Source organism: Bubalus kerabau, chromosome 9 (assembly GCF_029407905.1).
Source record: "Bubalus kerabau isolate K-KA32 ecotype Philippines breed swamp buffalo chromosome 9, PCC_UOA_SB_1v2, whole genome shotgun sequence".
NCBI classification, from domain to species: Eukaryota; Metazoa; Chordata; class Mammalia; order Artiodactyla; family Bovidae; genus Bubalus; species Bubalus kerabau.
The window spans coordinates 49517378-49545337 of NC_073632.1; the positions used below are offsets into that span (position 1 = coordinate 49517378).

General features: G+C 47.5%; 2 protein-coding genes across 5 annotated transcripts in view; one reads left to right on the forward strand and one right to left on the reverse strand.

The window, feature by feature from the left end:
• Positions 1-2328, reverse strand: part of FOXO3 (forkhead box O3) — a 119859-nt gene extending 117531 nt beyond the window's left edge. For 2 of the 4 annotated variants that reach the window (XM_055535267.1, XM_055535257.1), the window contains exons 1-2: positions 1242-1735; positions 346-1103 (exon numbers count right to left, since the gene is read on the reverse strand). In XM_055535267.1, the coding sequence (XP_055391242.1) occupies positions 346-966 (621 nt within the window). In that variant the 5' untranslated portion in view covers positions 967-1103; positions 1242-1735. The other 2 variants (XM_055535258.1, XM_055535259.1) reach the window with 2 other exon arrangements.
• On the forward strand, positions 1443-2262 carry LOC129619835 (uncharacterized). The gene is made up of 2 exons (XM_055535268.1): positions 1443-1845; positions 1945-2262. Exons 1-2 carry the CDS (start codon positions 1525-1527, stop codon positions 2260-2262), a joined length of 639 nt encoding a protein of 212 aa, XP_055391243.1. The 5' UTR covers positions 1443-1524.
• Positions 2329-27960: the final 25632 nt, after the last annotated feature.

Consider the following 27960-nt stretch of genomic DNA (forward strand, 5'->3'; position numbering starts at 1 on the left):
CAAAGTTGGCCGCAGACCTACCTTCTCTGCGATGACCCAGGAATCCGGCAAATTCACTCCAGTCCGTCTGTCCTTCCCTCGCCGGTGTCCCTCAACCCCTCGCCTCACCTGGCCATGCCTGAGGTTTCCCCAGGAGCCTTCTCTCCCCATCCAGCCACATTCGCGGCCGTCCCCGGTTGCCCCTCCTCCGGGATCACACAGAACCCCCAAAACCTCACAACGGAGGCTCTCCCTGCCAACCCCTCTCCCCCGCGCCCACAGGAGCGCTCCGTCGAATCGAAGACGCGCCTCGCACTGCGCAGGAGGCCCGGCGGGTCCTGCCGCCCGCCCCAGATGGGTACGCACCTTCCAGCCGGCAGAGCTGTTGCTGTCGCCCTTATCCTTGAAGTAGGGCACGCAGCGCACCATCCACTCATAGATCTGGGACAGAGTGAGCCGTTTGTCTGGGGAGCTCTCGATCGCGCGAGTGATCAGGTCGGCGTAGGACAGGTTCCCCCAGGCGTTCCTCCGCGACGAGCATTTCCTCGGCTGCCCAGAGCCCCCAGCCGTCCCCGGCTGCGGCGGTGGCAGTGGCTGCTGAGGCTGCAGCGGTGTCTGCGTCCCCCCGCTCAGCGCGCCCGCCGCGGGGGCTGGCCCGGACCCGGAGTCCTGCCCTCCAGGAGCCAGCAGCCGGGCCGAGTCCTCCAGGAGCAACCCAGAGCCCAGCGGGCCGCCCCCGCCGCCGCCGCCGATCGCCATGGCCGAGCCGGCCCTACCGCCACCGTCCTCGTCGTCTTCATCGTCCTCCTCCTCGGGGATCATGGAGTCAGCAGCCGCCTCCCCAGAGGGCTTGGCCGGGCTCCCCTGGAGCTCCGGCCTCTGCAGGGGCCACGTACAGGAGCGCGGCCGGCTCTGGGGCTCGAACTCCGGGTCTAGCTCCACTTCGAGCGGAGAGATCGGGGCCGGGGAGGCCGGCGCCTCTGCCATCTTCGCCGCCCGCCCGCGGCTCGGGCTCTCGCGCTCTCCTCTCGCGCCGGGGCGGGGTGCGGCGGGGGAGGGACGGGGGCGCAGAGAAGGCTCGGGCTCCCAGGCGGCGCCGACGCCGCCGCCGCTACTGCCGCCGCCTGGGGAAGCACGAGAGGAGAGAGAAGGAGAGTTGGTTATCCCGGGCTGGAACCCAGTCTTCGGCGAGTCCTCGCCCGCCGTCGCCGCTGCCACCGCTTAGCGACCGCACCGCGCCCGCCTCCCAGGAGCAGGCAGACCTGGAGACGTGCGTCCCGCGAACCTGGCGCAGCAGACGCCGCCCCCCGACCAGGCCGCTGGGGAGACGGGAGCGAATCGACGGGCTCGCACGGGGCACCCCCTCCCCCGCCGCCGCCGGAGCTGCAGGTCTCTCCTGGGCTAGGTGGCTGGGCGGGGAAGAAGGGGGAGGGGCGGGGCGGGGGAGGGGCGCGGGCCGCGCCTTTAAAGCGGGCAGCAGCCGGCGCTGGCGCAGCCCAGCGGCGGTCCGAGCCCGAGTCCAGGCGGGCGGGCGTGCGTTTGTTTATGTTTCGCTCGGGCCCGCTCAAGTGCTTCCCGCGACGCCGCCGCCAAAGTCTGTGGCGTCTTCGGCTCTTCTTCCAACACCCAGCCCTGCTGCCTCCGCGCCCCCCTGCCACCCCCTCCCAGCGGAGGTCTCGAGCCCGGGGACGGCGCGGGAAGCTCCCTATTTCTCTCTCCGCTCGCGGGCTGAGAGGGCAAGCGTGGGTCCGAGCGCAAACGGGCCCTTGTCACTTCCAGAAAAAAGGGAAGCCGGGAAGAAGGAGGGCAAGCAGCTCGGTGGATATTTGCGAAGGGTCGAGCCGAGCGGCAACGGCCACTTTCGGGGTTTGTGAGGCTTATTCTCCCACGGGCGTTGTGCCCTACACCCCCTTCCCAGTGAAGAACGGGAGAAGGGGGCAAGTCGGAACGTAAATCTTCCAACAGGTCAGGAAGCACCAAGTCTCCCGGGCCGCCAGAAAGCCCAGACCAGCACGTTCTTCACCTCCTTGCTCCCACTGCTGCCATCTTGACAGTTTCCCCCCTTCACTCAAGTCCTTTAAAAACACTAGCGGGAGAGAAGAGGGGCGCGCACACCGAGTCACGGGGAGGGAAAAGGGAAGCGCCTGGCCCAGCTCAGAAGCAGATCCGGAGTCGCCGGCAAGGCGGTCGACCCGCTCACAGCTCCGGCGCCTACCTCGGTTCCTTCCCCTCAGGGACGAGGGGGGAGGACGCACAATCCCGCGCGGGCCTGGGGCACGGTGAGGAGGGGGCGCGCAACCTCGGCCGAGGAGAGGCGCTCCGGCCGCCGCCGCAGCCCGCCTGAGAAACCGCCTGTCAGCCTGCGCCCCGCCGCCTTCCACATTCCTCCTCCTCCCTTCCCCAAGCAGAGCGGTCGAGGCAGCAACACAAAGTTATAGACACACGCAGGGTGCCTCAACCTAGACTGACGGCGGGCGGGCGGGCGGGTCCCCGCCCAGGGGGAGGGCTGGGCTGCGGGCCGGGGTGTGCTCGCGTGCGTGCGTGCGTGTGTGTGTATGTGTGTGTGTGTGTGTGTGTGCGCGCGCGCGCGCCTGCGCGACCCGGTTCCGCGGGGCTGCAGGCTTGAGTGTCAGGGCGCGCGCCGGGGCCGAGACTCGGCCGGCTCCTCCTCCCTCCTGGGAGCCTCAACGACAACAAAGCTCGGCGCTGGCTCAGGAGACGAAGGAGGGGGGCCAGCAGAGCTCCAAACGCTCAACGAGCGCAGTCGCGTGGCCTCCCAGACTCCAAGCAGGACGCCTGGCACCCTCCCAAGCGACGAAGGGTCCCCGTCGCTCCGCCAGTCTCTGGGCCCGCCCTAGTGTCTGGTTCCCCATTAGAAGCCGACACCAGGTAACACCCGAGATAAGACGCTGACCGCAGGCGGCAAGGGTTACCTCAGCGTGAAAATACTGGCAAGCGAAGATGTTGGTGTCCTCAGGACTTCGATAAGCTGATGCTCTCAGATTTGATCAGGCACCAGGAGGTTTGCAACTGAGTCTCTAACGTAGGACACTTGACTGCAGTCGTGTTTCATTTTGCATGAATTTCATGGCCAGCGAGGGGAGAAGTGTAACTAACTCGGAATAAAAGCAAATTATTCCATATTCCTAAATGCAAGAACAAATTCTGAACAACTGTGAAGAGGAAATAATGAGTCTAATTTTTAAATGACGGCAAAGCAGCTAATTGTGCTTTTTTAAACTTTTAAAAAATACACTCCTTCGGGTTTAGAAAAACATCTTCACATGTCCTTATCCTACGACAGTACCCAAGTCGTTCATTCGTGCGCTAAGAATGCACTACATGCAACACACCCCGAGAGTCTATCAATTTTGATTTATAAATATCCCGCCCCATCCTTCCAAGTCACTAGAAGTATCTTAAGCAGTCCAGAGCGGTCTCGGCAACAACCCCATACACAAAAAGATCCAACTCAGCGTAGGCAGGAATGCGCCCTTCCACCCGACTCCATGCTCCGGGCTTTGTGCAGGACCCGTCACTCAAGTGACGCGCAGCCCCGCCCCTGCACCAAGCTAGTTCGACGCGTACAAACAGATGATGTCATTGTATCCACAAGCGCGTGACCCGGGATCTCTGCGCCGCATTGCCATTCGCTGCGCCGCTCAATCGTCAAGCCATGCCGCGTTCTGACTGGCCGCGGCCACCCGTCTCCAGGCCCCAGACACCCCTCTCCGCCCCCGGCCTCCGCCCCCCCTTCAAATAATAAACAATCGAGTAAAATTCGATGGAAGGGAGGAGAGGACAGAGAGACGGCGAACCCAGAAGCCAATCCTTCGCGTGCTGACGGAAGGGAGAGTTAAAAGGAGGAGGGTTTGCAAGGACCGGGTTGTGGGGGGAAGAAGCAGACCTGAGGCGATGTGTCCCGCCTCGATGAGGTGGCATCAGGGGAGGAAAGTTGGAGAGCACTCTGCGGGGCACGCCTGGTAACGCAGGGGGGCTCTAGGGCCCCGGAGCGGCCGGGCTCGGGACTCTGGGGTGGTGCGCTGCCAGCCGAAGGGGCGGAGATTGGGCCTCGCTAGCGCTGCGCAGGCGGAGCTGGCAGACACGTGCGGGAGGAGGGCGGACGCGCGCCGCACGGGCTCGCCCTGGGCACGCGGCTCCGGGAGACGCGCGCGCTTGTTTACCAGCGCACGTGGGTGTTATTTTTAAATGGAATGTTGTGCTGGCAGCTCGGTTGAGTGGCTGGCGCGTGGGGCTGCCCGCGCCTGCTGGGGGACGCGGCGGGGCCGCGCCGCGGCCTTTCTGAGCCTAGCTCAGCTGTCCCCGCTACTGCTTCCTTTGCAGACAGCCGCTTGGGCCTGATTGCGAGTTTCGCGCGCTGTTTCGTGAGAGTTTCAAGCCTCTACGGAGACAACGTGTTCTCGCTGCAGAATACTGCCTTTTGTAAACCCGGGCTCGGCTCCCTCATTCACATTCCGGAGCAAAGCCACCTCTTTCTTTTCATCCTGGAGGCCGCGCCAGGCTAGGCTCCGTGGCTACCGGCTCCAGAGCAGGTTTCAACACACTTAACTGGCACTAAACACCCTGTCTGTGCCTTGCTCCCTTGCTTCGAATGTCCCCAGTCTATCTGTACCCGTCTCTTGGGTGAACATCTCTGCCCGCGAGCAGCTGCGCTTCGTGTGCGGAGGTGGAAGTCTGGAGTAGAGCGGTCTCTGCTTCCTGGGCTTGTTCCTCTGAGTGCGGCTCCTCTCCTCTCATCGTGGGCCTGCCCCGCTGAGAAGCCCTGAGTTTACATCTGGTTTATAGCCTAGCAGTGTGGAAGGTGTGGTAGAATTTATTGCTCTGAGTCTGGTTTTCTGCTTTGCACGAAGAACCAGGAGGCCTCATCACCTAGGCTTTGCCCTGTGGTACGGCATAAAATCCAAAGAACTTTCAGTTGCTTCTTTTTAATACTTTCAGTTCAGTTCAGTCGCTCAGTCGTGTCCGAGTCTTTGCGACCCCATGAATCGCAGCACCCCAGGCCTCCCTGTCTATCACCAACTCCCGGAGTTCACTCAAACTCGCATCCATCGAGTCGGTGATGCCATCCAGCCATCTCATCCTCTGTCGTCCCTTTTTCCTCCTGCCCCCAATCCCTCCCAGCATCAGAGTCTTTTCCAATGAGTCAACTCTTTGCGTGAGGTGGCCAAAGTACTGGAGTTTGAGCTTTAGCATCATTCCCTCCAAAGAACGCCCAGGGCTGATCTCCTTTAGGATGGACTGGTTGGATGTCCTTGCAGTCCAAGGGACTCTCAGGAGTCTTCTCCAACACCACAGTTCAAAAGCATCAATTCTTCGTCGCTCAGCTTTCTTCACATCACCCCCTTTCTTCTCTAAATCTAGGCAATTCTTTGTCTTTAAGACATAGAAAGAATGTGTTTACACTGGCCGCGATCTCGGCCATTAGAATTTCACTAATGAAAACATGTTGAGTGTGTGTTCATTAACAGAATGCATATCCCACGGACCTTCCCCCTAAAATGAAAGAATTAAAGATTCCTAGATTAATTGAGCTCATTGTGACTTGGTGATTAAAGGGGGGTAGGGACATAATAAAGCTACTTTCCTCAAAAATCTTTACAGTCATAATTGTGAGCGTGAAGCATTTAAAAGTTCAGTATTTCAAGAGTTTAAAAGCAGTACAAGGCAAAGAGAAGACGTCGTACATACAGTGTTGGGTAAGTTTCTAAATGAGTTGAAGATCAAAACTTCAAATGACAGTGACTATAAACATACAGACTGGTAAATGTGAATCTACCCAAAGAATTAACACTTGTAATGTGTCCCTATGGGCAAGCCTTTGAAAACTCAGAGTGTTTGTTCCCTCTAAGTCAGAAATTGCTTTGACCTTTGTCTCCCCCTTGAAGGCTTCCTTGGTCCTTCATTTCTTCGTGGTTTAGTATAGGAAAGCTGAATAAGTTATGGTTGTTGATTGGGAAGGAATGCCAACATTACCTTTGCAATAGAATTTTTGGTCAAAATTTTCCCTACTTATTATACCTTGTTTATTTCTACAGATGATTTAAGGTAGTAACTGTCCACTCCAATTTGTAAATTCAATCACTGGAGGAACAAACATTTAAAAAAAATTTTTACCTGAATAAGCTAAGTAAATTCACCATCCCAAACACCTAATTTGTTGGGGTTTTGATGGTAGATGCCAGAGTTCTCTGAGGAGTCATGACTAGCACTGGGTCCCTGCCCAGTCCCTTTGCAGCTGGATACTCCCTCTAATGCCAGAGCCCAAACACCAGGGACTGAGCATGCTGCCCATGAGCAAAGTGCTTATTTCCCTCTTGGATTGGCTTCTATGTCTATTTCAAGAATGAAGACAGGAAACACAAACAATACAGCCTCCAAACAAATATGTGACCCAGCTAGAAAGAAAGAAAGTAAAAGTGTTAGTCACTCAGTCGTGTCTGACTCTTTGTGACACCATGGACTGTAGCCCACCAGGCTGCTCTGTCCATGGAATTCTCCAGGCAAGAATACTGGAGTGGGTTGCCATTTCCTTCTCCAGGAGATCTACCCAACCCAGGGATTGAACCCAGGACTCTCGCATTGCAGGCAGACTATTTACTGACTGAGCGACCAGGAAAGAAGGAGCCCCTGTGTTCAGGTCTACAGTGGCTTCCCATTCTTTGTCTGACATCATCAGTCCCTCCTCTGCTTCCCCACCTCTCAGCATACTACTCCTCTGGAAAACATACTGAACAGTATGTGCCAAAGAGCTTGAGCTTTGGCTTGTCCTCTGGGGCATCATGGAGAAGGCAATGGCAACCCACTTCAGTACTCTTGCCTGGAAAATCCCATGGACAGAGGAGCCTGGTAGGCTGCAGTTCATGGGGTCGCTAAGAGTCGGGCAGGACTGAGCGACTTCACTTTCACTTTTCACTTTCATGCATTGGAGAAGGAAATGGCAACCCACTCCAGTGTTCTTGCCTGGAGAATCCCAGGGACAGGGGAGCCTGGTGGGCTGCCATCTATGGGGTTGCACAGAGTCAGACACGACTGAAGTGACTTAGCAGCAGTGACTTAGCAGCTGGGGCATCAGCCCAGGCAGGTTTCACCACCATTCTCTCTAGGAGTCTGGAGCTCTTGTCCTCTCTCCTTCTCTTCTCCCCCTTCAGGTGAGACATACCTTGGCAGAGTCTCCCCTAGGTCATTACAACTGTCCTGTGGTTCATTTGGAGGGCAAATATGTATGTTTTCAGGGAGAAAAAAAGTTGATCCAAAAAATGGTGAAGATTTAACTGAAATGGAATTGCATAGACAAGAGAAAGTGGGAAAAGATTCTCTGTTTCGGTGTTATGAGATAATGATGATAGCTAACATTTGTCACTTAATATGCTCCAAGTCCTGAACTAAGCACTTTATTGTCAGTGTTTAATTTTAGCCTCACAAAAAACCCTATATGATATGTACAATAGTGCTAAACGGCATGGGGTTTGAGAATTCAAGTTCTGAGGTTTTAAGTCTGATCCTCTTCCCTACCAGTTGTATGACTTTGGGCTGTTATTGATTATTGAGCCTCAGGTCTTCATTCATAAAATGAGAAGAATACTATCTAAGATTGTTGGAGTGGGCTAGGTAAAATGAGATGATGAATCTAAAGCATTTAGGATTAGAATCTGAGGAGATGGGGGCACTTTTTAAGATAATGATGCCAGGCTTCTTGAATCAACTGAATTGGAATCTTTAACAGGAGGCTCTGGCACTGATATTTTAAAAATATTTTCCGGGTAATTCCAAGGCAGTGAAAGTTGAGAAGAGTGAGCTAGAGGTCTTTCTTCCTCACACACCAGTGTTTGCCTTCAGCTGTGACTAACTGGCTTCTGCTTAAGAATGATGACAGAGCCTTAACTAACTCCACACAGGGGGCAGGTTCCCTACACATAACATCTCGGTTTATCTCTAGAACAACCTACTCAAACAAGGACCATCGCTCTCATTTTACAGACTTTCCCCAAGATCACAGAGTAAGCAGCAGGCTCAGGATTTGAAATCTGAGGTCTGTCTGAATCCATGGTGTGTGCTCTTCCCCCAACCCTCCACTGTCTCTCTAACAGCATTTCTTTACATGGGCCATTTGGCCTAGAGAAATAAGGCTAGAACTAGATAAGCAAGCATAACCCCAAGCACTAGCCCAACCAGTCCATAGCTGGTGGATATCTAGCCAAATCTGTCCCCCCTCAGGGTATTTTTTTGGCTCTCACAGATTTTTAAAGTTTGTGAGTCAATGGCCAACATTTTTAAAAAGATTTCACCTAAAAGCTAGATTTCTAACTCTCCTTGAAAATTCACATCTGGTGACACTGGCACAATGCACACATGGCAACAGGAAGCTGGTGCGTGCCCTCCAGTTCCCCTCTTCCTCATCAGGCCCTCTCCCCTCACTCCGGAGGCCAGTCCTGACTGGCCTCCAGGCACTCGACTCGGCCACCCTGTCCTGCGTCTTCTTCTTGTGCAGTAGGGAGAGAGTTCATTCCAGTGCATGAGGAACAACTGTGCTCATCTCTTCCCAACTCTTTGTTCTGTGAGTTGACCCAGTAGCTTGAAGGCAGCTGCTGTGGGAATATTCAACCCCCAGAAATGGCAAATGCTCATAATCAAGTCTTCTGTGTTTCTTTCTAAGAGCCAGTTTGCTAGCACACCATTATCCCTATTCCACTCAGCTACCGTCTGGCATTCTGAGGACAGAGATTTGTTCCAAATAAAAAGTGAAGGCAACAGAAATACTTGAGAAACTGTACTTCAGCTGTGCTTAGCACCTGGTTATACATTTCTAGCCTTGTTTCTATAGCACTTCAACTTAACGTGGTGGGTAGATAACCGGAACAGACCACTCGATGAAAACCAAAGCTGGATAAGATTTTAAAACATTTTTTTCAATGAATCATTGAGCTGGAAAGAGAACCACAGAAACCAAAAACAAAGTTCAAGTGGGACTCCTGGGAAGTGAGCAAGCTCCTAGGAAATCCGTCAAACAATAGTGTCATAAGTTTTCACACTGTCAAGGTACAGGGGCTGAGAGAAGATAAAGCCTTAGGCTTGTGCAAGATCATGAGCAAAGTAAGAAATCTCTCCCAATGTAAACTGATATGATCACTATGGAAAGGAGTATGGAAGTTCCTCAAAAAATTAAAAATAGAATTACTATATGATCCAGCAAAATCACTTTGGGGTATACATCCAAAGGAAATGAAATCATTATCTCAAAAAGTTATCTGCACCCCTACATCCACTTACAGTAGCCAAGACATGGAAACAAGCTAAGTATCTGTCAACAGATGCATGGAAAACGTGGTATGTATATATCTGTATATATGTATATACACGTGCTGCTGATTCTAAGTCACTTCAGTCGTGTCCAACTCTGTGCGACCCCATAGACGGCAGCCCACCAGGCTCCCCCGTCCCTGGGATTCTCCAGGCAAGAACACTGGAGTGGGTTGCCATTTCCTTCTCCAATGCATGAAAGTGAAAAGTGAAAGTGAAGTCACTCAGTCGTGTCCGACTCTTAGCGACCCTATGGACTGCAGCCCACCACGCTCCTCTATCCATGGATTTTCCAGACAAGAATACTGGAGTGGGTTGCCATTTCCTTCTTCAATGCATGAAAGTGAAAAGTGAAAGTGAAGTAGCTCAGTCATGTCTGACTCTTAGCGACCCCATGGACTGCAGCCTACCAGGCTCCTCCGTCCATGGGATTTTCCAGGCAATCCAGGTTTTCACAAATGGCAGAATTTCCCTTTTTTATGACTGAGTAATATTCCATTATATATATGTGTGTGTGTATGTGTGTATATAATGGAATATTACTCAGTCATAAAAAAGGGAAATTCTGCCATTTGTGAAAACCTTGATGAACCTTGAGGTCACTACGCTAGGTGAAATGAGTCAAATAGGAAAAAAAAAAAAAATCGTATGATCTCATTTGTATGTGTAAACTAAAAAAGCCAAACTCACAGAAACTGAAAGTAGATGGTGGTTGCTATAGGCTGGTGAATGAGGGAAATGGCAAGATGTTAGTCAAAGAGTATAAACTTTTAGTTATAAAACGAGTAAGTTTTGATGACTATAGTTAACAATACTGTTGTATACATGAAAGTTGCTAAGAGAGTAAATCTTAAATATTCTCACCACATACAAAAAAAAGTAACTATATGAGGTCACAGATGTGTTAACTAACTTTATTGTGTCAGTCATTTCACAATATATATGTATATCAAATCATGAAAATCTTAAACCTATACAATCTTGTATGTAGGTTATCTCAGTAAATTTGGAAAAAAATAATTTCATACAAGCTAAAAATGTATATATTAAAAAAAGAACTTCACCCATAAAACTGGGACTCCAAAGAGCTAAAGTGAAGGTGCCCATGGATTTGACCTGCAGAAGAGAACCCCTAAAATTTGGTTGTCTTGATTCTGGTGCTGGATGAATTTTAAAAAGACATCTAAATCTTCCTTGAGAGTTCATAACTATGGTGTAGTCTACATATAAAATTATGACCCAAATTCATGATACCAGACAATTTTTAAATGTTAATGAGTTCAAGTTTGGAGTCCTCCAAACAACTGGCAGAAGCAAACACAATGCCTCTCTGAAGTAATATCTTGAGCCTAGGCCCCAAAGGAGGCAGATAAGAGTTTCAGGAGCAAAAGCTCACAATCAGAAAACACAAAACACACAAGAAAGCAAGCCTCCATAAGTAAGAGCAGATGGAAACAAAGTGTTGGGTCAAACACATGAAGACTTGGTGTATTGGAATAAGCAGATGCAGAAATCAAGTGTGCTTAATATATTTCAAGAAATAAAAGAGAAGTTTGAAAATATAAACAAGGAACAAGAGTCTATAAAAAACAACTGAGTAGATCTGAAAGTACTTCTGAAAGTGGCTCATATACTCCATTTTTCATCTTGGGAAAACTTGTGAAGTGAGCATGTGACCATGTCCCCTTGGTATGAAATCTATTTTAAATGACTAGGATTGGCATCTTAAATACAAATTAGTTTGAAACATTGATGTGGTACTTAAAAGAAATCAAGGCCATATGGAACCATTCATTGCTCTTCAGAATGTATGGCATCTCCCTGGGGTAATGTGGCATGTCCACTAACGTGTGAAGTTTTCTGGAATAGTCTGATACTAAATCCCCTACAGGGTATGATTTAAGACTCAAGGGATATCAAGTCTGATTTGTGCCTCTGCCAAATCCAGACCTGGGAATGGAGCAAACCTGTAAAGCAGGAAGATGTCAGAGGAAAAACTTTACAGTTTGACAAGGTTTGCAAGCATAATTTAAAGTTCTCAAGCTGACAGGGTTTGAGGCCTGTGTCTGTGTTATAGCAAACCCTGGCTGTAACATAGAAAAGTACCACGCAAAGCCACTCCCACAGTCACTGTGAGGATGGCGTATTTGAGCTTAAATGCTATTCATGAACAAATGGTTCAAACATCTTAAGAGAAAGTGTTTCCTTCGTTGGAAAAAATGTTCTCTGAGCTCGGTCCTCTGTGGTGGCCTGTTAGTGCAGGGGCGCTGTGGGACATGCTCTGGGAACTGGCTCGGCCCACTCCAGGAGATGGAGTTTAAGGCGAGTGGCCTGAGAGCACTCAGGTCCTCACCAGGGCAGAAATTCTGGTCAATGGTTCAATCCCCTCTTCTCAGAAGGTAGCTCTTCTTCTCATGTTGGAAAGGGCTCACCTGAAGGTTCCCTGGAGTAGTTCACATTTTTTTCAACACATTTCTCTGCCCTCTTGTGGACTACTTGTGCTCATTTCTGGAAGGACAGCTGATGCCACCAAAGCAGGTGACAAAATCACTAAGTGAAACATATGTGAGGAGGAAAGTGTCCAGGCCTACAAACAGTGGTTATTTTGTGAAAGCATTAAATCTGAACCTCACAGATTTGCATAGCATTTAGAGTCCTTTTGCTATTTCATTTCTCAAATGTATAATTTGAAGCCTTCATATTTTTATCACTTAAAATGGTTTTCATGAAATCTGTATTTGGGAAACAAATAACTAAGCCAAGTGAATAATTCCATAAAAGAACACAATCCCTCCTTTCATAATATATGCAAACATCAAATCACTGTGTAGCACACCTAAAGCCAACATAATATTATACTCAACTTATATTTCAATTAGAAAAACAAAGGGGACATAAACCCAGGGTACCTGTCCTGTATGGGGAACTGACCAAACCCATTTCTTTTGGTCAGGCTTTCCTATTCTGAAGAGTGAAGAGTGAAACTCCCTTTGGAATTCTGGGAGTGGGAATTTTGCCAGCCAACAAAAGGATGAGGTCTAAGCTGGATATTTGTTTTTTTTCACTTTTTGTGCCATAAAAATATGTCATTGACATGAATGGACCTAAAGATCATCATACCGAGTGAAATAAGTCAGAGAAAGACAAATATATGATATCACTTATATGTGGAATCTTAAAAAATGGTACAAATGGACTTATTTATGAAACAGAAGCAGCGTCTGTTTCATAGATGTAAAAAGATGTAGAAAACAAACTTATAATTACCATGGGAGTAAAGGCATGGGATAAATTGGGAGATTGGGATTAAAATATACTGTATATAAAATAGATAACTAACAAGGACCTACTGTATATAGCCCAGGGAACTCTACTCAATACACTGTAATGACCTATATGGGAAAAGACCTAAAAAAGAGTGGATATGTGTATATGTGTAACTGATTCACTGTGCTGTACAGCAGAAAGTAACACAACACTGTAAATCGGCTCCACCCCAGGGACTTCCCTCATGGTACAGTGGCTAAGACTCCACACTCCAAAGCAGGGGGCCTCGGTCCGATCCCTGGCCAGAGAAGAATATCCCACATGCCGCAACTAAGAGTTTGCATGCCGCAAGCAAAGATTTCGCCTGCTGCAACTAAGATGGAAGATCCCATGTGCTGTAACTAAGACCCGGCATAGCCAAGCAAATAAATAAAAATGTTTTGAAAGAAATCAATTACACCCCAATACCAAAAAAAAAAAAATTAGATGTTGAAAAGTGAATGGGCTATCATGACAACTAACTGGGAGGGTTGTGACATGGAGCTTTAAGATGGGAGGGATCGTGGGCTGCACAGGAGGCCTTTCTCCAGTGAACAGGCAGTGGAGAGGAGGGCCCAAAAGCTAAGGGAAGGTCAGTGGCCTCAGGAACCACTGCCAGCAGGCCCCCAGCCCTGCAAATCTCTGGGTTAAGTGGTAAAATCAAGTCCGTTTACCCACTGAGTAGAGAATCAGGCCTGATCTGGGGAAACCATAGGCAAAAGAATTCCATGAGGCCCAGACTAAAAGAAGTGACTGTTTTGACCCATTTCCCCTGTAAAACCTCCATGTTGTCAATAAATTTTCTTCTTAAACTAATTGATCCCCTAGTGAAAAATAAGAGTTGAATTCCTATCTCAATCATGTAAGACTTGTTTGCATATATAGGTTTTAAGTTATTCCCCTCCACTTTTTCATACTTGTATGTTAACACTGAAATTAGGCCAGATTGAAATTTATCTATCACTGTTACTTAACTTCTGAATCCAAGAAATACTCAGAAGATGAGAATGTTAGATGGCTTGAAAAATTCCTCCTGGAAATTCTTAATGTGATCCTACTCATGCTACTGCATTCTGTCAGATATAGAAATTTACAAACCTTGAATGCCTCAACTTATCCAATATGAATCACAGGCACTTAAAATGTTTTAAAAGACACATTTTTTCTTGTCCTATATCTCTGAGGGTGGTTCTCCCATTTTCTTCAGCATATTTTTTTTTTTACTTTTTGTCGAGAAATCTAACCTGCTTACAGAAAATCACAGAACAGCTGACAGTTTATGTTAACGGTACAGTTTAATGAGTGGTTACAAAGAGAACACTCATATTAAAAAGAGAAAGCGAGCAAGAACACCCATGTAAGTAACACCTGGGTCAAGAAATAAAATATTACTAACACCTTACACATTCCTGGGGTACCCTTCCCCATGAAAACCCTCCTCTTCCTGCCTCCAAGTAATCACTCCTAACTTGTGTGGTAATCATTTCTTTGCTGTTCTTCATAGTTTTCCACCTATGTTTGCATCCCTTAACACTATCATTTACTTTTGCCTGCCTTAAAGAGATGAGAATACCACCTTACCTGCCTCCTGAGAAATCTGTATGCAGGTCAAGAAGCAACAGCTAGAACAAGACATGGAACAATGGACTGGTTCCAAAATGGGAAAGGAGTACATTAAGGCTGTATATTGTTACCCTGCTTATTTAATTTATATGCAGAATATATCATGTGAAATGCCAGGCTGGATGACTCACAAGCTGGAATCAAGATTGCCAGCAGAAATATCAACAACGTTAGATATGCAGATGATACCACCCTAGTGGCAGAAAGTGAAGAGGAACTAAAAAGCCTCTTGATGAAGGTGAAAGAGGAGAGTGAAAAAGCTGGTATAAAACTTAGCATTCAAAAAACTAAGATCATGGCGTATGGTCCCATCACTTCATGACAAATAGATGGGGAAACAGTGGAAACAGTGACAGATTTTGTTCTGGGGGGGCTCCAAAATCACTGCAGATGGTGACTACAGCTGTGAAATTAAAAGATGCTTGCTCTTTGGAAGAAAAGCTATGACAAACCTAAACAGTGTATTAAAAAGCAGAGACATCACTTTGCTGATAAAGGTCCATATAGTCAAAGCTATGGTTTTTCCAGTAGCCATGTATGGATGTGAGAGTTGGACCATAAAGAAGGCTGGGCACCAAAGAATTGATGCTTTTGAGCTGTGGTGTTGGAGAAGACTCTTGAGAGTCCCTTGGACAGCAAGGAAATCAAACCAGTCAATCCTAAAGAAAATCAGTCCTGAATATTCATTGGAAGGACTGATGCTGAAGCTGAAACTCCAATAATTTGGCCACCTGATGCAAAGAACTGATTCCCTGGAAAAGACCCTGATGCTGGGAAAGGCTGAAGGCAGGAGGAGAAGGGGACGACAGAGGATGAGATGGTTAGATGGCATCACTGACCCGATGGACATGAGTTTGAGCAAGCTCTGGGAGTTGGTGATGGACAGGGAAACCTGGCATGCTGCAGTCCATGGGGTCACAGAGTCAGACACAACTGAGTGACTGAACTGAGCTGAACTGAACTGACCTTCAATGAATGGAATCATACCACATATATTCTTTTATGTCTTGCTTCTCCTTGATCTTATGTTTGTAAAGTTCACCCATGGTGCTGTGTGCTGCTGTACTTAACTCATTTTCGTGGCCACACTGTACTCTGTTATATGAAGAGTTATCTGTCTATAACCTGTATATGTGCATGCATGCTGAGTCACTTTAGTCATGCCTGACTCTTGGTGACCCTGTGGACTGTAGCCCGCCAGACTCCTCTGTCCATCAGATTCTCCAGGCAAAAGTACTGGAGTGGGTTGCCATGCCCTTCTCCAGGGAATCTTCCCAACCCAGGGATTGGACCCTCATCTCTTGTGTCTCCTGAACTGGCAAGCAGATTCTTTACCACCAGCACCACCTGGGAAGCCATAACCTGTATATAGAGACATCTATATTTATCTATTGTTATGCTGATGGCTAATTGGGTTGCTTCCAGTTTAGGTAACTGCAAACATTGTTGTACTGAGCATTCCTTGGCATGTGTGCATGAGCTTAGCATGTACTTAACAGAGACACTTCTAGGTCAAAGCCATGTGCATTGTCCACTTCATTGAATACGAGACAGTTGTCTAAAGTAGTTGTACAATTTACACTCTCAACCACACTGTTTGGACATGGTCCTTCATCCACATTCTCATCAGCATTTAGAATCGTTGGATTGTTTAATTTTTTAATTTTCTTTTAGTGACAATGGATTTAAACAATTTAGATTTAGTTAAGACTTGTTGAGCAATTGCAAAAAAAGCAATGCCTGAACTGAGAGTTTCTATATATATTTAATCATCATTAATCACCATAGTCCTATAAAGGAGATAATGTTCTCTCCATTTCAGAAATGAGCAAACTGAAGCCACAGCCTGGAGTTTCCAAGCTGAGGCCCTGACATAGCTGGGACTTGAACCCAGTAGGTTTGGTTCACTGTAAAGACCAAGGCCTTCTGATCTTTCTAGCACTTTCTAGCACTAGCGTCTGTGACAGTGTCAATTTCTCCAACAAGCACTTATCCAACATCTTCAGTTTGTACCCTTTTACAAACAAAGCTTTGGGCCCATATCACTGATACTCAGGTAAAATGCCAAGGAACTGTTTTGTTTTGCCTTGTTTCCTGTTAGTTGGTTTTTGTTATATCTTCATGGTTTACCAACTTCTAACCATTGGATTTAGCTCTTTTTTTTTTTAAGCAAGGGCCATCTTTGCTGTTTCCCCAATTGATTGTGAGGCCAGGGACTATGTCCAGCTCATCTTTATCTCTCCCGCACATGGGAGACACTCGACAAATGGAGAAGGAAAGGAGAGAGGAAAGACAGGAGAAAGGAAGGCAGGACTGACCTTTGGAATCTTCCCATACCTCTGATATCACTGTGCACAAAAGTAGTCGATATTTAAACTACAGTCCCTGCTCATAGAGCTGCCATTGGTAGCAGACTCTGACCTCTTACTGAATCAGCAAATGATCAGAGATATACAAAATTACATTACTTTTATCAAAGCCTTTTGCAGGTACCTAATGTAATCACAGCCTTGATGAAGGATGCCAAGTGCTCCTGAGTGTAAAGGAGAAGAGAAAAATATTATAATACAGTTACCAGACTCATCTGGCTCCTAACCATAATAATCTGCCCTGGAGGATCCTTATTTCTGCTGAATTGGCATTACTGTAAAGCAACCTGGTTTCTATCTGCTTGTGTTAGTGTGTTTTAGAGATGCTTTTTAGGAAGGTCTAATTTTCTCTACCTGGGTCCAGCTCCGGAGCCTGCCAACTTCCTGGTGACCCTTGGTTTACTATGACTATGTCCCAATTACATCTTCTTCTTGCCACCACGTCCCTAACTCAACTGTAAAACAGAATTTTCTTGTTTGTTCAACCGTGTTCTCTCATGCCGAGTCAGGGTGCCCTCCTGCACTCACATGACAACCCCTAGCCCCTGGAAAAAAGAGACCTATGGACTTCTGCAGGGGGGAGAGGGGACAAGGGAAAGGGGGAAGGGAGGGGCAGACTTGCCAATCTCAATCGCCCCACCCCCACTCACCAAAGTCTAACCACTCGCTGGTCTGGGAGCATCAAATCAGGCTACTGATCTATTTTTTCTTTAACCACTTAGCTCTAAAGTATCCAGGGAAGGAGGACTAATCTCTGGGTAGAAAGGTGAACTTTTTAAAAAGCATTAAGTATCACGGTGATGACCTTTCAGAACTGTAGGGCAGTGTGTTGTATGCACAGTTCCTCAAGGAGTCAGTCTGTCTTGCCCGGGACCCCTGTGTTTTGTTTTAATTGGAGTGTAGTTGCTGTACAATGTTGTGTTCTTGCTGTTCAGCAAAGTGAATCAGTCATATGCATACATCCACTCTTTTCTAGATTTCCTTCCCATTTAGGTCAAGAAGGGTGAACTCTTTTCTAAAGCACTGGAAAGAGCCTGTAATAGAGCCAGGCTGCCTTCAGGCTAAGTTTCTGTCTGCAAGGTTCATATTTCTCAAGCCTGCTGGGCCTTGGAGAGGTTCTGCAGGAAATCCCCATTTTCTGTGAGGCAGACAGAAAGAACTGTCTCAGCTCTACACCAGGCAATACCAATTAGGTCTTCAGGTAGGGAACCACTGAGAAATGGGCAGTCCCATCTTACTCTTTTGGCTCCCCTGGAGGCTCAGCGTAGCAGCTGCTGTGTGTAGGCCCCAGAACTGATGATGGCGCCACTTCCCCTCCCCACCCCCCACTCCCCCCTACTTCCCTTCTGCCCCTTTCCACCTCCTCTCCTCTCCTCTCCCCTCCTGTGCATACATGCTAAGTCGCTTCAGTTATGTCTGACTCTTTGTGACCCCGTGGACTGTAGCCTGCCAGGTTCCTCTATCCATGGGATTCTCCAGGCAAGAATTACTGGAGTGGGTTGCCATGCCCTCCTCCAAGAGATCTTCCCAACCCAGGGATTGAACCCATGTTTGTTACGTCTTCAGCATTGGTGGGTGGGTTCTTTACCACTAGCGGCCCCTGGGAAGCCCTGCCCTCCCTCCATAGTCCCCAGTTATTCAGCAAGGGGACTTTCCGGGGGGAGGGTCCATGTAATTGCCTGCCTTGTCCCAAAGCTCTCAGCCTGTCAGTGCTGTGCTAATGCCAGGTCAAAGCCTGTGTGGGCCCAATTTTAAAAACTAGATAATAGATTTCTTAAGGGTAGGGATACATCTCAGTCTTTTACCTCCTGGGTTTATAGGAGCTGTTACTGTGTCTCTGCTAATATCCTCCGAACATTGCCTGAGGTTGAAAAACAGTCTCTCACACGTACCATGCATTACTATTTCTTGAATGGTATTTAAGTGTCATTGTAAATACTTGTCACTGTGAATTTTTCTCAGTTAATCAATAATCAAGTAGAGCCACAATTATGGGAGAGGCCTTGGCTCCTTTTCACATTCAAAGGGGGCCTCATGTACAAAAATGTTGGGCAAAGATATCGATGGATATTTTTACCTGCCTGGCTGCTGAGTATCCCCTTTGCTGCACCCCTGGCTTCCTATTCTTTTGGGATGCCAGCATTTTCTCATCGACAGCGGGGTTCTGCGTTTATGGGCGATGGGCTCAATGTCTTCCATTTCTGCCTTGGCTAACTTACAGCTGTTGTCATAGGAAAGATTCAGCTTCGGGGGAAACAGCCCTTTTTAAAAAGAGATGAGCTATACCATAAAGCCCTTAGCATCCATTCTGGGTTTTATAGTCACCATGACCACCTTCATTCTAATCTTGTATATCTTTTAAAAGTTATCAATAGTTGCTGAAAAGTGAATCAGTCACCTTGGGGATGAGATTTGAGCTTAGAGCATTTTTCTCCCGAACGGACTGTTTTTCAGAACAATCTTGGGAGGTGAAACTGGGGCTTGATGGTGAGGGTCTCAGTCACTATTCAAGCCCTGTTTTGCCTGCATGAATTCAGTGTGAACCCAGGTCCTCTTCATGTCCTGAGCCAATGCCATCCCGATGCTCCTGACACCCTAGCCGCTGCCATCCTTGCTGGAAGCATCCATGTGATGCTGTTTGACATCAGTCTCTCCGTAGGGGTGGCTGTGGATCCTCACTGACCTCCCTGCTGAGGGTGCCCTGCTCTTGCTGCTGCTGGCTACCAGGTCCCCTGGATCCCTGCAAAATGGCCAATGGCAGGGTTCCCCTGAGTTCGCTCGGTCACAGTTCAGGGCCCCTCAGGCTATGACCAAGGGCCCAGCAGCTGACCCAGCACTCTGTTGCAGTCTTCTCCATCCTCCCAGCACATGACCCCACCAATGCCTCCTTGTTCCAAAGTCGTTTTGTATCAATGACATGTCTCCACTTGAATTCTATTTCTCAAGTTCCTTTCATTTGGACCACCAGACTTTCTCCCAATGCCCGATCCAGGAAACATTCCAACTCAAAAAGGGTTTATTCTTAGGCCAAGATTTCTAGGTTCCCGCGAAGCCAGCCAGAGGCTGCTCCAACCACAGTCACCTGAATGTGGCTGCACTTGGAGAAAACCTGACACCTTGAGAGATGCTACTCGCCAAGGCCTGAGCACCCTGCCTCCTCCTGTAGGGCCTTCATCCTAGTAACTCTGAAGTCTCCAGTTTGTTTTAATTTTCACCTCCCAGCCACCACGTGTAAGATATTTGGAGAGACAGGATGGGAACAGAAAGAACTTTGGCAAAGTCTCTAGAAGAATCTCCTGATTAAAATGAAAACACATAGCGACCCCAGTTACGTTGCTTCTCTTACAGCCTAAGAGGCCAAGAAATACCAGTGATGTGTATGAGATAGGATGACGCAGAAAGAAGCCCAAGCTGGCTGACCAGAAACGGGCCAGAGGTGGCTCCCTCCGCTCGCACCTTGAATGCCACGAGGTTCCTGTAAGCCCAGAGACTCCACATTTCCCTGTGAGGACAAGAAGATACCCTGAGAAAAGGGAGAAATTGAACATGAAGGACCAGGAAGCAACCGTTTCTAACTGCCACACATGGTTATGTACAAAATCTGTTCAGATCAGAATTAACGTTTCTTTTCACTTTGGCTGCGACTGTGAGGGTTTATGAGACAGGCATGACCTTCAGGTGGGGGGAGTTGAGGTTGAGACAATCAGGTGGGGTCCAAACAAGGCTGAGGTCTCAGCCACAGCCCCTGCCTCCAAATCCATCCACCCCAGAGTGCCCCCAACAAAGGAAACATCCTTCTTCACTGCCTCTGGCACTTGTCAAGACACACCTCTTTCTGGCAAGGGCTTTTCACTGTCTTCCTTAAGTAGAGAATGAGGTCAGGATTTAGGGACCATCCCAGGGACCACAGTCACCTGAATCACAGGGCACTTCACTGTTCCTGGAAGGCTCCGAGAGGGCTGGACGTACATGGTGCCCTGACGCCAGTCTTCCCAGAAAAACACCTTTCACCTGTGGCACTCAGGGCAGTTCTCTTACCTGCTCTGTCACGGCAAGGTAGGCCAGAACCAGGACCCCCACTTTGCAGATGGAGAAAGAGAGGCAGAGAGCGAGAGGAAGAAGCAGAAATGCCTACCCATCCCTGGTGGCTGCCTTCACTATTAAGCTTCACAGAATTCACTTGTTTGGGCCAGCACCTCTTATTGTTTTACAGGGGACTCTAGGCAAAAAAGAAAATGATTTCTCTCCTTAGTAATTTACCCAAAATGGGGAGCTGGCCAGGCGCTGGCAGGTGATGGTTTCCCTAATGTGGAGCAAGGGCGGCCTTCTGCACAGCCTGGAAGACGCAGGTCTTTGCTCTGTAGGGCCGCCTTCTGCACAGCCGGGAAGATGCAGGTCTTTGCTCTGTTTACTGGTCTCCTCCTGCCATCTAGTGGCCAAGAGCTGAGTATACATGCAAATTCCAATCATCTCCAGTGCTCTCTGTTCCTTGCAATCCACACCCTGGAAGGGAGAATCCACTGGACCCTTAATTCATTTACCCCTTAGAATGAAACATGTGAGAAGAAACTGATTGTCTGAGAACATGGTAAAGTTACCAAAAGGGAGGCAAAAAACATGAGATGCCAACTTTTAGCAAGTTGATCTCTTGCTGAAATTGGGTAGATAAGGTGCTCCAACTCATCCCATCAACTCAACTTTGTTCTGAAGTACAAAATCAGCTAGGCTTCAGGACAGACTCTACAAACAAGTCCTAATTTAACTAGCTGGCCCATCAGTGGTATTCCAGAACATTTATGTTTCTACTGCATAGTTCAGCTAAATTTATTACTCTCTGATTGGGACTTTTCAGTTTTCAGTTCAGTTCAGTTCAGTCGCTCAGTCGTGTCCGACTCTTTGTGACCCCATGGACTGCAGCACACCAGGCCTCCCTGTCCATCGCCAACTCCCGGAGTTTACCCAAACTTGTGTCCATTGAGTCGGTGATGCCATCACACCATCTCATCCTCTGTCGTCCCCTTTTCCTCCGTCTTCGATCTTTCCCAGGGTCAGGGTCTTTTCCAATTAGTCAGTTATTCACATCAGGTGGCCAAAGTATTGGAGTTTCGGCTTCAACATCAGTCCTTCAAGTGAATATTCAGGACTGATTTCCTTTAGGATGGACTGGTTGGATCTCCTTGCAGTCCAAGGGACTCTCAAGAGTCTTCTCCAACACCACAGTTCAAAAGCATCATTTCTTCAGTGCTCATCAAGTGCCTATAAAATAAAAGGAATTTCTTGGCTCCTATAACTGAAAAAATAAAAAACCAAAAGCAAGGGAAACTTCAGGCATGGATTAATTCAGAGGTTCAACTTGTCTTAGGGTTCTGGGTCCATGTCTGTGTGATTCCTTCCATTCTGACCTCCTCCGAATGTTGCCATCATCCCCGGGCTGAAGAACTCACTGTAGCAGTGCCAGGTCAGCCCTCATATCTTCAGGCTACAAAGTCAAGAGAAAGATAGGATATCTCTTCTAGTAGTACACAGAAAATCCAGGAGGCTTCCTGGTCAGAAGCCCTTGGTAAATAATATTTCTCCTCTCTGTGAGGACCAGGCAGCCTCATCCCTAAATCAGTCACAATGCCCAAGGGGAATGGATTCCTCTGATTGGTGTAAACCAAACAGGGACCACTCCTGGAGCTGAGGTGTGATCAGATGTCTCATACAGTACGCCTGGCTGCCATAAAATGACATGGGGCATGGCCAAAGAAAATGGGACCCTGAATTTTGGCGGAAGAAAAGAAAGAGATGCCGGGGAGGTGGCCCATACAAGCATACACACTAACGTGTGGTCTCTGGTGTTTTTCATCATCTACCTCAATCAGTAAACATGATACATATTTTGCTACCAATATAGCTTCTACTGATGTAGCAGTATATTGTTCATCATAGAGCAAACATATATTTTTGAAAGCTCAAATAAAAGAAAAATTATATGGTTTTATGTTTTATCTATTAACAGGGTTTGAAAAGCTTTTTGCCATCAAGTCTGTGATTGGAAATACCTTACTCTCTTTTTTAAAATTACAGCTTAATACTTCATGATTCAAAGGCCTAGTCTTAAGTTTACATCTACACTTGGTTTTAATGGCTGTTATAGCAAAATAAAATACTCAAATGTCGATTCAAATTAGAAAAATTATATTAATGGCTGCACTTCCTAATTCCTGATACTAGTTTTTTCAATTCCATGCACCATTTACACAAAGTTATTTTCCATCTCCCTGATGCCAAAAGGTTAAAAAAAAATGAACCCTTAATTTGGAAGCTCATGAAATTTCATGTTTTGTAAGTGTGCAGATGTGAGAATTTTTATAAGTGACATCATTTTTGGCCACAAATCACATCTTGATGCAATATTCACAGACATGTTCAAAATGTTCTCTTTATAGCAGCAGTTACAGCTGTTGTAAAGCTGCTTCTTTCTCACTCTGATTTTTAAAACATCACTCATTCCTTCAAGGTACTGATTTAAAAAATACTAATTAGCAGAAAACTACTAAACTACTCATCACAGGAATGGTTGGCAAATTTAGAACAATTACGTTTTTTTTTCTTTGTCAAAGAAAAATGTATAACTCTTCTTTAAGTCCAAAAATTCTTTTAAGCACTTTGCCATGAGCAATCCAAAAGCCTCTCTGTGGAACAAAAGTTTTTCGTGGCCACATCAACCCTCCACCATTTCATTTACAAAACTCTGTGAAGATCCTGTTACTGAAAGCTCTTGTCTTTATAAAAGTAACCATGTCACTGACACCCTGGAACACCGAAGTGCAGCACGAGGCGACTCAGCGCTGGCGGATGGACAAGCACTGTCAAGTCTCAGCGCTGTGGCTGCCACCGCACCCTGAGGACAAGTCACGTGGCTCTGGGTGCCTGCCAGCAGGCCTCGAGAGGCGCTAAGGGAAAGCCTAGTTGTGAAAAAGAGTAAAACAATTTTTATTTCTAAGTTTTTGGCTTATTTCTGAATTTTAAATATGCTTTCCAACAAAATAGAACTTCCTGTGCTTTCTTCCTGCACCTCAGCGCCTGTCATGTGCCCTGGCAGTGTGTACTCTCCCCAGTTTGGAGACTGCTGCCCTCTGGTAGGACTTCGAGGATGCTAGTCTTGCTGCCATGGATTTCTAAGCTTCTTAGGAACGGGAGCTGGCCTGGACCTTCCTGTCCCTCCCATGAACCCAGCGCAGGGTCGGCTGCTCCATGATGCTGGATGAATGGATGCCGGCATTCTGCCACCTGGAGCTCTGGGATGTGCTGAGGCCCATGCAGACCCAGCTGTGAGGTAGGGCTCAGAGAGGAATAAATCCCAGGCCCTGTTCTTGAGCCTTCCTCATGCACTGGCCTGAGGGATGTATAAACATGGGATGGCATACAACCCAGGGCAGAACGAAGTAGGAGCTGCTGGAGAAATGCTAGAAAAGGTGTAGGAAAAAGGAGTAAAAGACCCTGTGTTCTTGTTCATTCTCCCTGGAAGGATTGTGAAAGGCTTCCTGGGGGAGGTGGCATTTTGGTCAGTGGTATAGGTTTTTGTACCATTGAAACAAGGGGAAAGGAGAGAGAAAAGAGGATGAAGTGGCCTCTAGGAAAGTGAAAGTCGCTCATTTGTGTCTGACTCTTTGCAACTCCATGGACTGTAGCCCACGAGGCTCTTCTGTCCGTGGGATTCTCCAGTCAAGAACACTAGAGTGGGTTGCCATTCCCTTCACCATCGGATCTTCTCAACCCAGGGATCGAACCCAGGTCTCCCGCATTGCAGGCAGATTCTTCATCATTTGAGCCACCAGGGAAGCCCCTAGTCAACGAGGAGGGCCTGTAGGGAGAAAGTATAGGTGGAGGACGGAGAGCTCACCAGATCACTCTCAAGGACAAACTAAAAAATTCCACAGGTGGTGGGCTGGGACATTGTAATAGTACTCCAGATACACTGGGCTTTAATAAAAATGTTTGCCTCATGGGAAGATGGTCATGAGCTGTGGACTCACGGATGTTCTTCCTCTTCCTCCCACATCAGTAGTGTGGTCCTTAACCTTAGGGTCCTTGCAGTAGCTTCCCTCTGTCCAGAATGCCCTCCCTGGAGGGTCACACGGCTGGTCCCGTGTCATTTGGGGATGCGCTCAGAGGGCTTCTCTGAGCTCCTAACTGAGGGGTGCTCAGGCACTTTCCACATCACCCTTCCTTTTTGTCTCAGCACTAAACACCCTGATGTCTCCTTGTTTATTTTCATGGTGATTTGTTAACAGGTGTCCCCCTCCCGCTCCCCCCACCAACAAATGCAAGGGTCAGGGCGGCTGGATCACCAAGCACACGTATCGAGTCAGCGGCTTTACCCAGGTCCTCTTAAAATACTTGCTGTAAGGTCATTTTGATGAAATGGTCCAACTTAAGATTATCCTAAATCCACTTATGGGGGAAAAAAGAGAAGGAATATAAGACAGTGGCAATTGCTCCAGGGAAATCAGATGTATGAGGCTACCAGGCAACTTCAAACTCCTATTCAAATTAATTTCTGTGTTTCATGTACCTCTCAAAGATGCCTTGGGTTACAGAAAAATGTGGTAAAACTAATAAATACATTAAAAAATATTTGGGGTGTGTAAACTCTGAGTATTTGATTTCTTGGCAAATTTCTTTAGGAACATTAAAGGTATGGAGTCTTTCTCAATTTCAGTTAACCACAGTTTCTCTGAGAGCACTTCTTTGAAGTACAGATTCCCAGGCCCCTCCACTGAAGATTCAGATTCATTAAGTTTGGGGTGGGGTCCAATCATCTGTATGAAGCTTCCCAGGTGATTCCGCTGGTGCAGTAGGTTTGGGGAACACACAGTATACAAATCGTTCTGTACCATTATCTAGAAAACAGTATCAGTGGTCCACTCTACTGCTTGAAAGGTCATTCCTGTAAGGGAAACAGTGTTGAAGAACTGTAAGATCTTATTTGAGTGAGTGAAAGTCGCTCAGTTGTGTCTGGCTCTTTGTGACCCCAAGGACTATTTGGTCCATGGAATTCTCCAGGCCAGAATACTGGAGTGGGTAGCCATTCCCTTCTCCAGGGGATCATCCCAACACAGGGATCGAACCCAGGTCTCCTGCATTGCAGGCAGATTCTTTATCAGCTGAGCCACCAGGGAAGCCCGAGATCTTCCTTACAACTTGCTGATTATAATGCTGACACTAGGCCACTCTCTCTCTGAACCTGCAGGATACCTCAGGGGCCTGTGGCCTACAGGAGGAGGTCAGTGCAGGGCTTCCGTCTCCACTGCAGCCTCAGTGTTACCAGCAGCTGCTCCTGGGCGGGGGGCACCCTGGCTCTGACCCTGTCACCTTCCAGAGAGCAGGCCAGCACTCTGAGCCCTTCCCTTCCCGGGAGATGCTGCTGCACACATACGTGGCGTGACCTTGACTGTCAGGTTCTTAACGTAGCACCCGTGGGCTCCTCAAGAACCCACACAGCGGCCTCAAGGGTCTGTGTGCAGAACGTTGGCAGACTTTCGGTTACAGTGAGAGGAGTTTCCTGAGTGTTCGTTCTCTGTGGACCCCACAACTCATCTTAGAGAATGAGGCCATTGTTTTCACAGCATCACAGTGCCAGTTGGCTGTCCCACCCCACAGGGGGAGGTCTGTGCTGGGGCCAGAGTTGGGGGCCTGCCTCTCCTTGCTGCAAAAGAACCGACACACACGGGGCGAGGTCTGCAGGAGGACACCTGAGGGTGAGAAGTGGGCCACCCCAGCCAGAGTCCGGGGCGGGAGTGCAGGGGTGGTGACAGCCTCCAAGTTCACAGGTAGGTTCCTCAGGCCTCCGCTCAGCCTTCAGAGGGACCCGGTGTCCACTCCTCTTCCTCCTCCCAGCGTGGGTTACATCACAGGGGTCCCACCATTAGGGTATAGGGGTCCCACCCTGAGGATGTAGCTCACCCACACACGGATGTCTGTTTTGCCCTAAACAATGTTACCTCTTCATATTTTGAGGATTATCTTTGTGCTGCTAAATCTGAGTATGTCAGTACCTCAAAGGTATAAACAATTTTAATTCTACAGACTATGTTATTTTAACCCACAGAAATCAATTGATACTTCTTTAGCAATTGAATTTAATATTCTGCATGCTACAGAATTTGGTAAAAGTATGATAGGTTATTAGTGCAAAACAAGGGGCATGTTTCAATGACGTCAGCAGCTTTCACACTATGCACCCTGAATTTGGGGTTGTAAAGATGAACCACTGAGTCTGGGAGGACCAAGTTACATCCCAGTTCTCTCTGATCATTCAGAAGAGTATCATTCAAGTCACTGTATCTCCCTCTTCTGAATTTCCAAAATACTCAGTATTTCTCATGGTAGCTGTCACACTCTGCCCCACGTATGAGCTGTTTTCACACTCAGTTCATCTCCTGGACAGGATAGGTGGGTCTTGTCACCCTGCACCCTCTCCCCCAGCACACAACAGCTGTAGCTCTGTCCTTTCCGCTGCCTTTTACTAACTTCCTGGCTGACTTAAGTGCTGTCAATGTTCCCAGGACACCTGGGCAAGCTGCCCTCTTGGCACTCCCGACACTACGCCCGTGTATTGTCCCAGGAGAGCAGCAGCTCATCGCGGTGAACATTCATCTCATTCACTTTGGTGTGCCTAGCTCCTGCCAGAGGAGACAGCAAGTAAATGATGAATGAATGAATGATTAGTGAATATCTGTACACAATGTTTAACAGCTTTATTGGGATATAATTCACATACCCTAAAATTCTACCATGCCAAGTGTACAGTTTGGTAGTTTTTAGTATATTCTCAGAATTGTGCAATCATGACCACACTCTCATTTCAGACCCCCTGAAATTACCTGTGGGAAAAAAACGGTACCCATCAGCAATTAGTCCTCATTCCTGCCACCACCTCTAGGGCCTGCTTTGTGTCTCTAGGGATTTGCCTGCTCTGGACATTTCACATACATGGAATCATACAGTATGTTGGCCTTTGTGACTGGCTTCTTTCATTTAGCATAATTTGTTCCGGGTCCATCTATGCTGTAGCATGTACTGATACTTCATGTTTTAAATGCTGAATAATAACCCATTGTGCAGATAAACCACAATATGTGTATCAGTTTATCAGCTGGAGGATATTTAGGTTGTTTCACTTTGGGGCTAACATGGATAATGCCGTCTATGAACATTCATGTATGATTTTTGTGGGGACATATATTTTCATTTCAACTGGGTATATATTATATCTAGGAGTGGAACTGCTGAATTATACAGTAACTTTTTTATTTTTAAATATTTAATAATAAATACTATTTTTATAATAATATTTATTTATTTTGGCTGTACTGGG

Coding starts and splice junctions, on each gene's coding strand:
- LOC129619835 (XM_055535268.1), top strand. CDS start 1,525: ATGTTTCGCTCGGGCCCGCTCAAGTGCTTCCCGCGACGCCGCCGCCAA. Junction 1,846..1,944: donor CGGCAACGGCCACTTTCGGG/GTTTGTGAGGCT, acceptor ATCTTCCAACAG/GTCAGGAAGCACCAAGTCTC.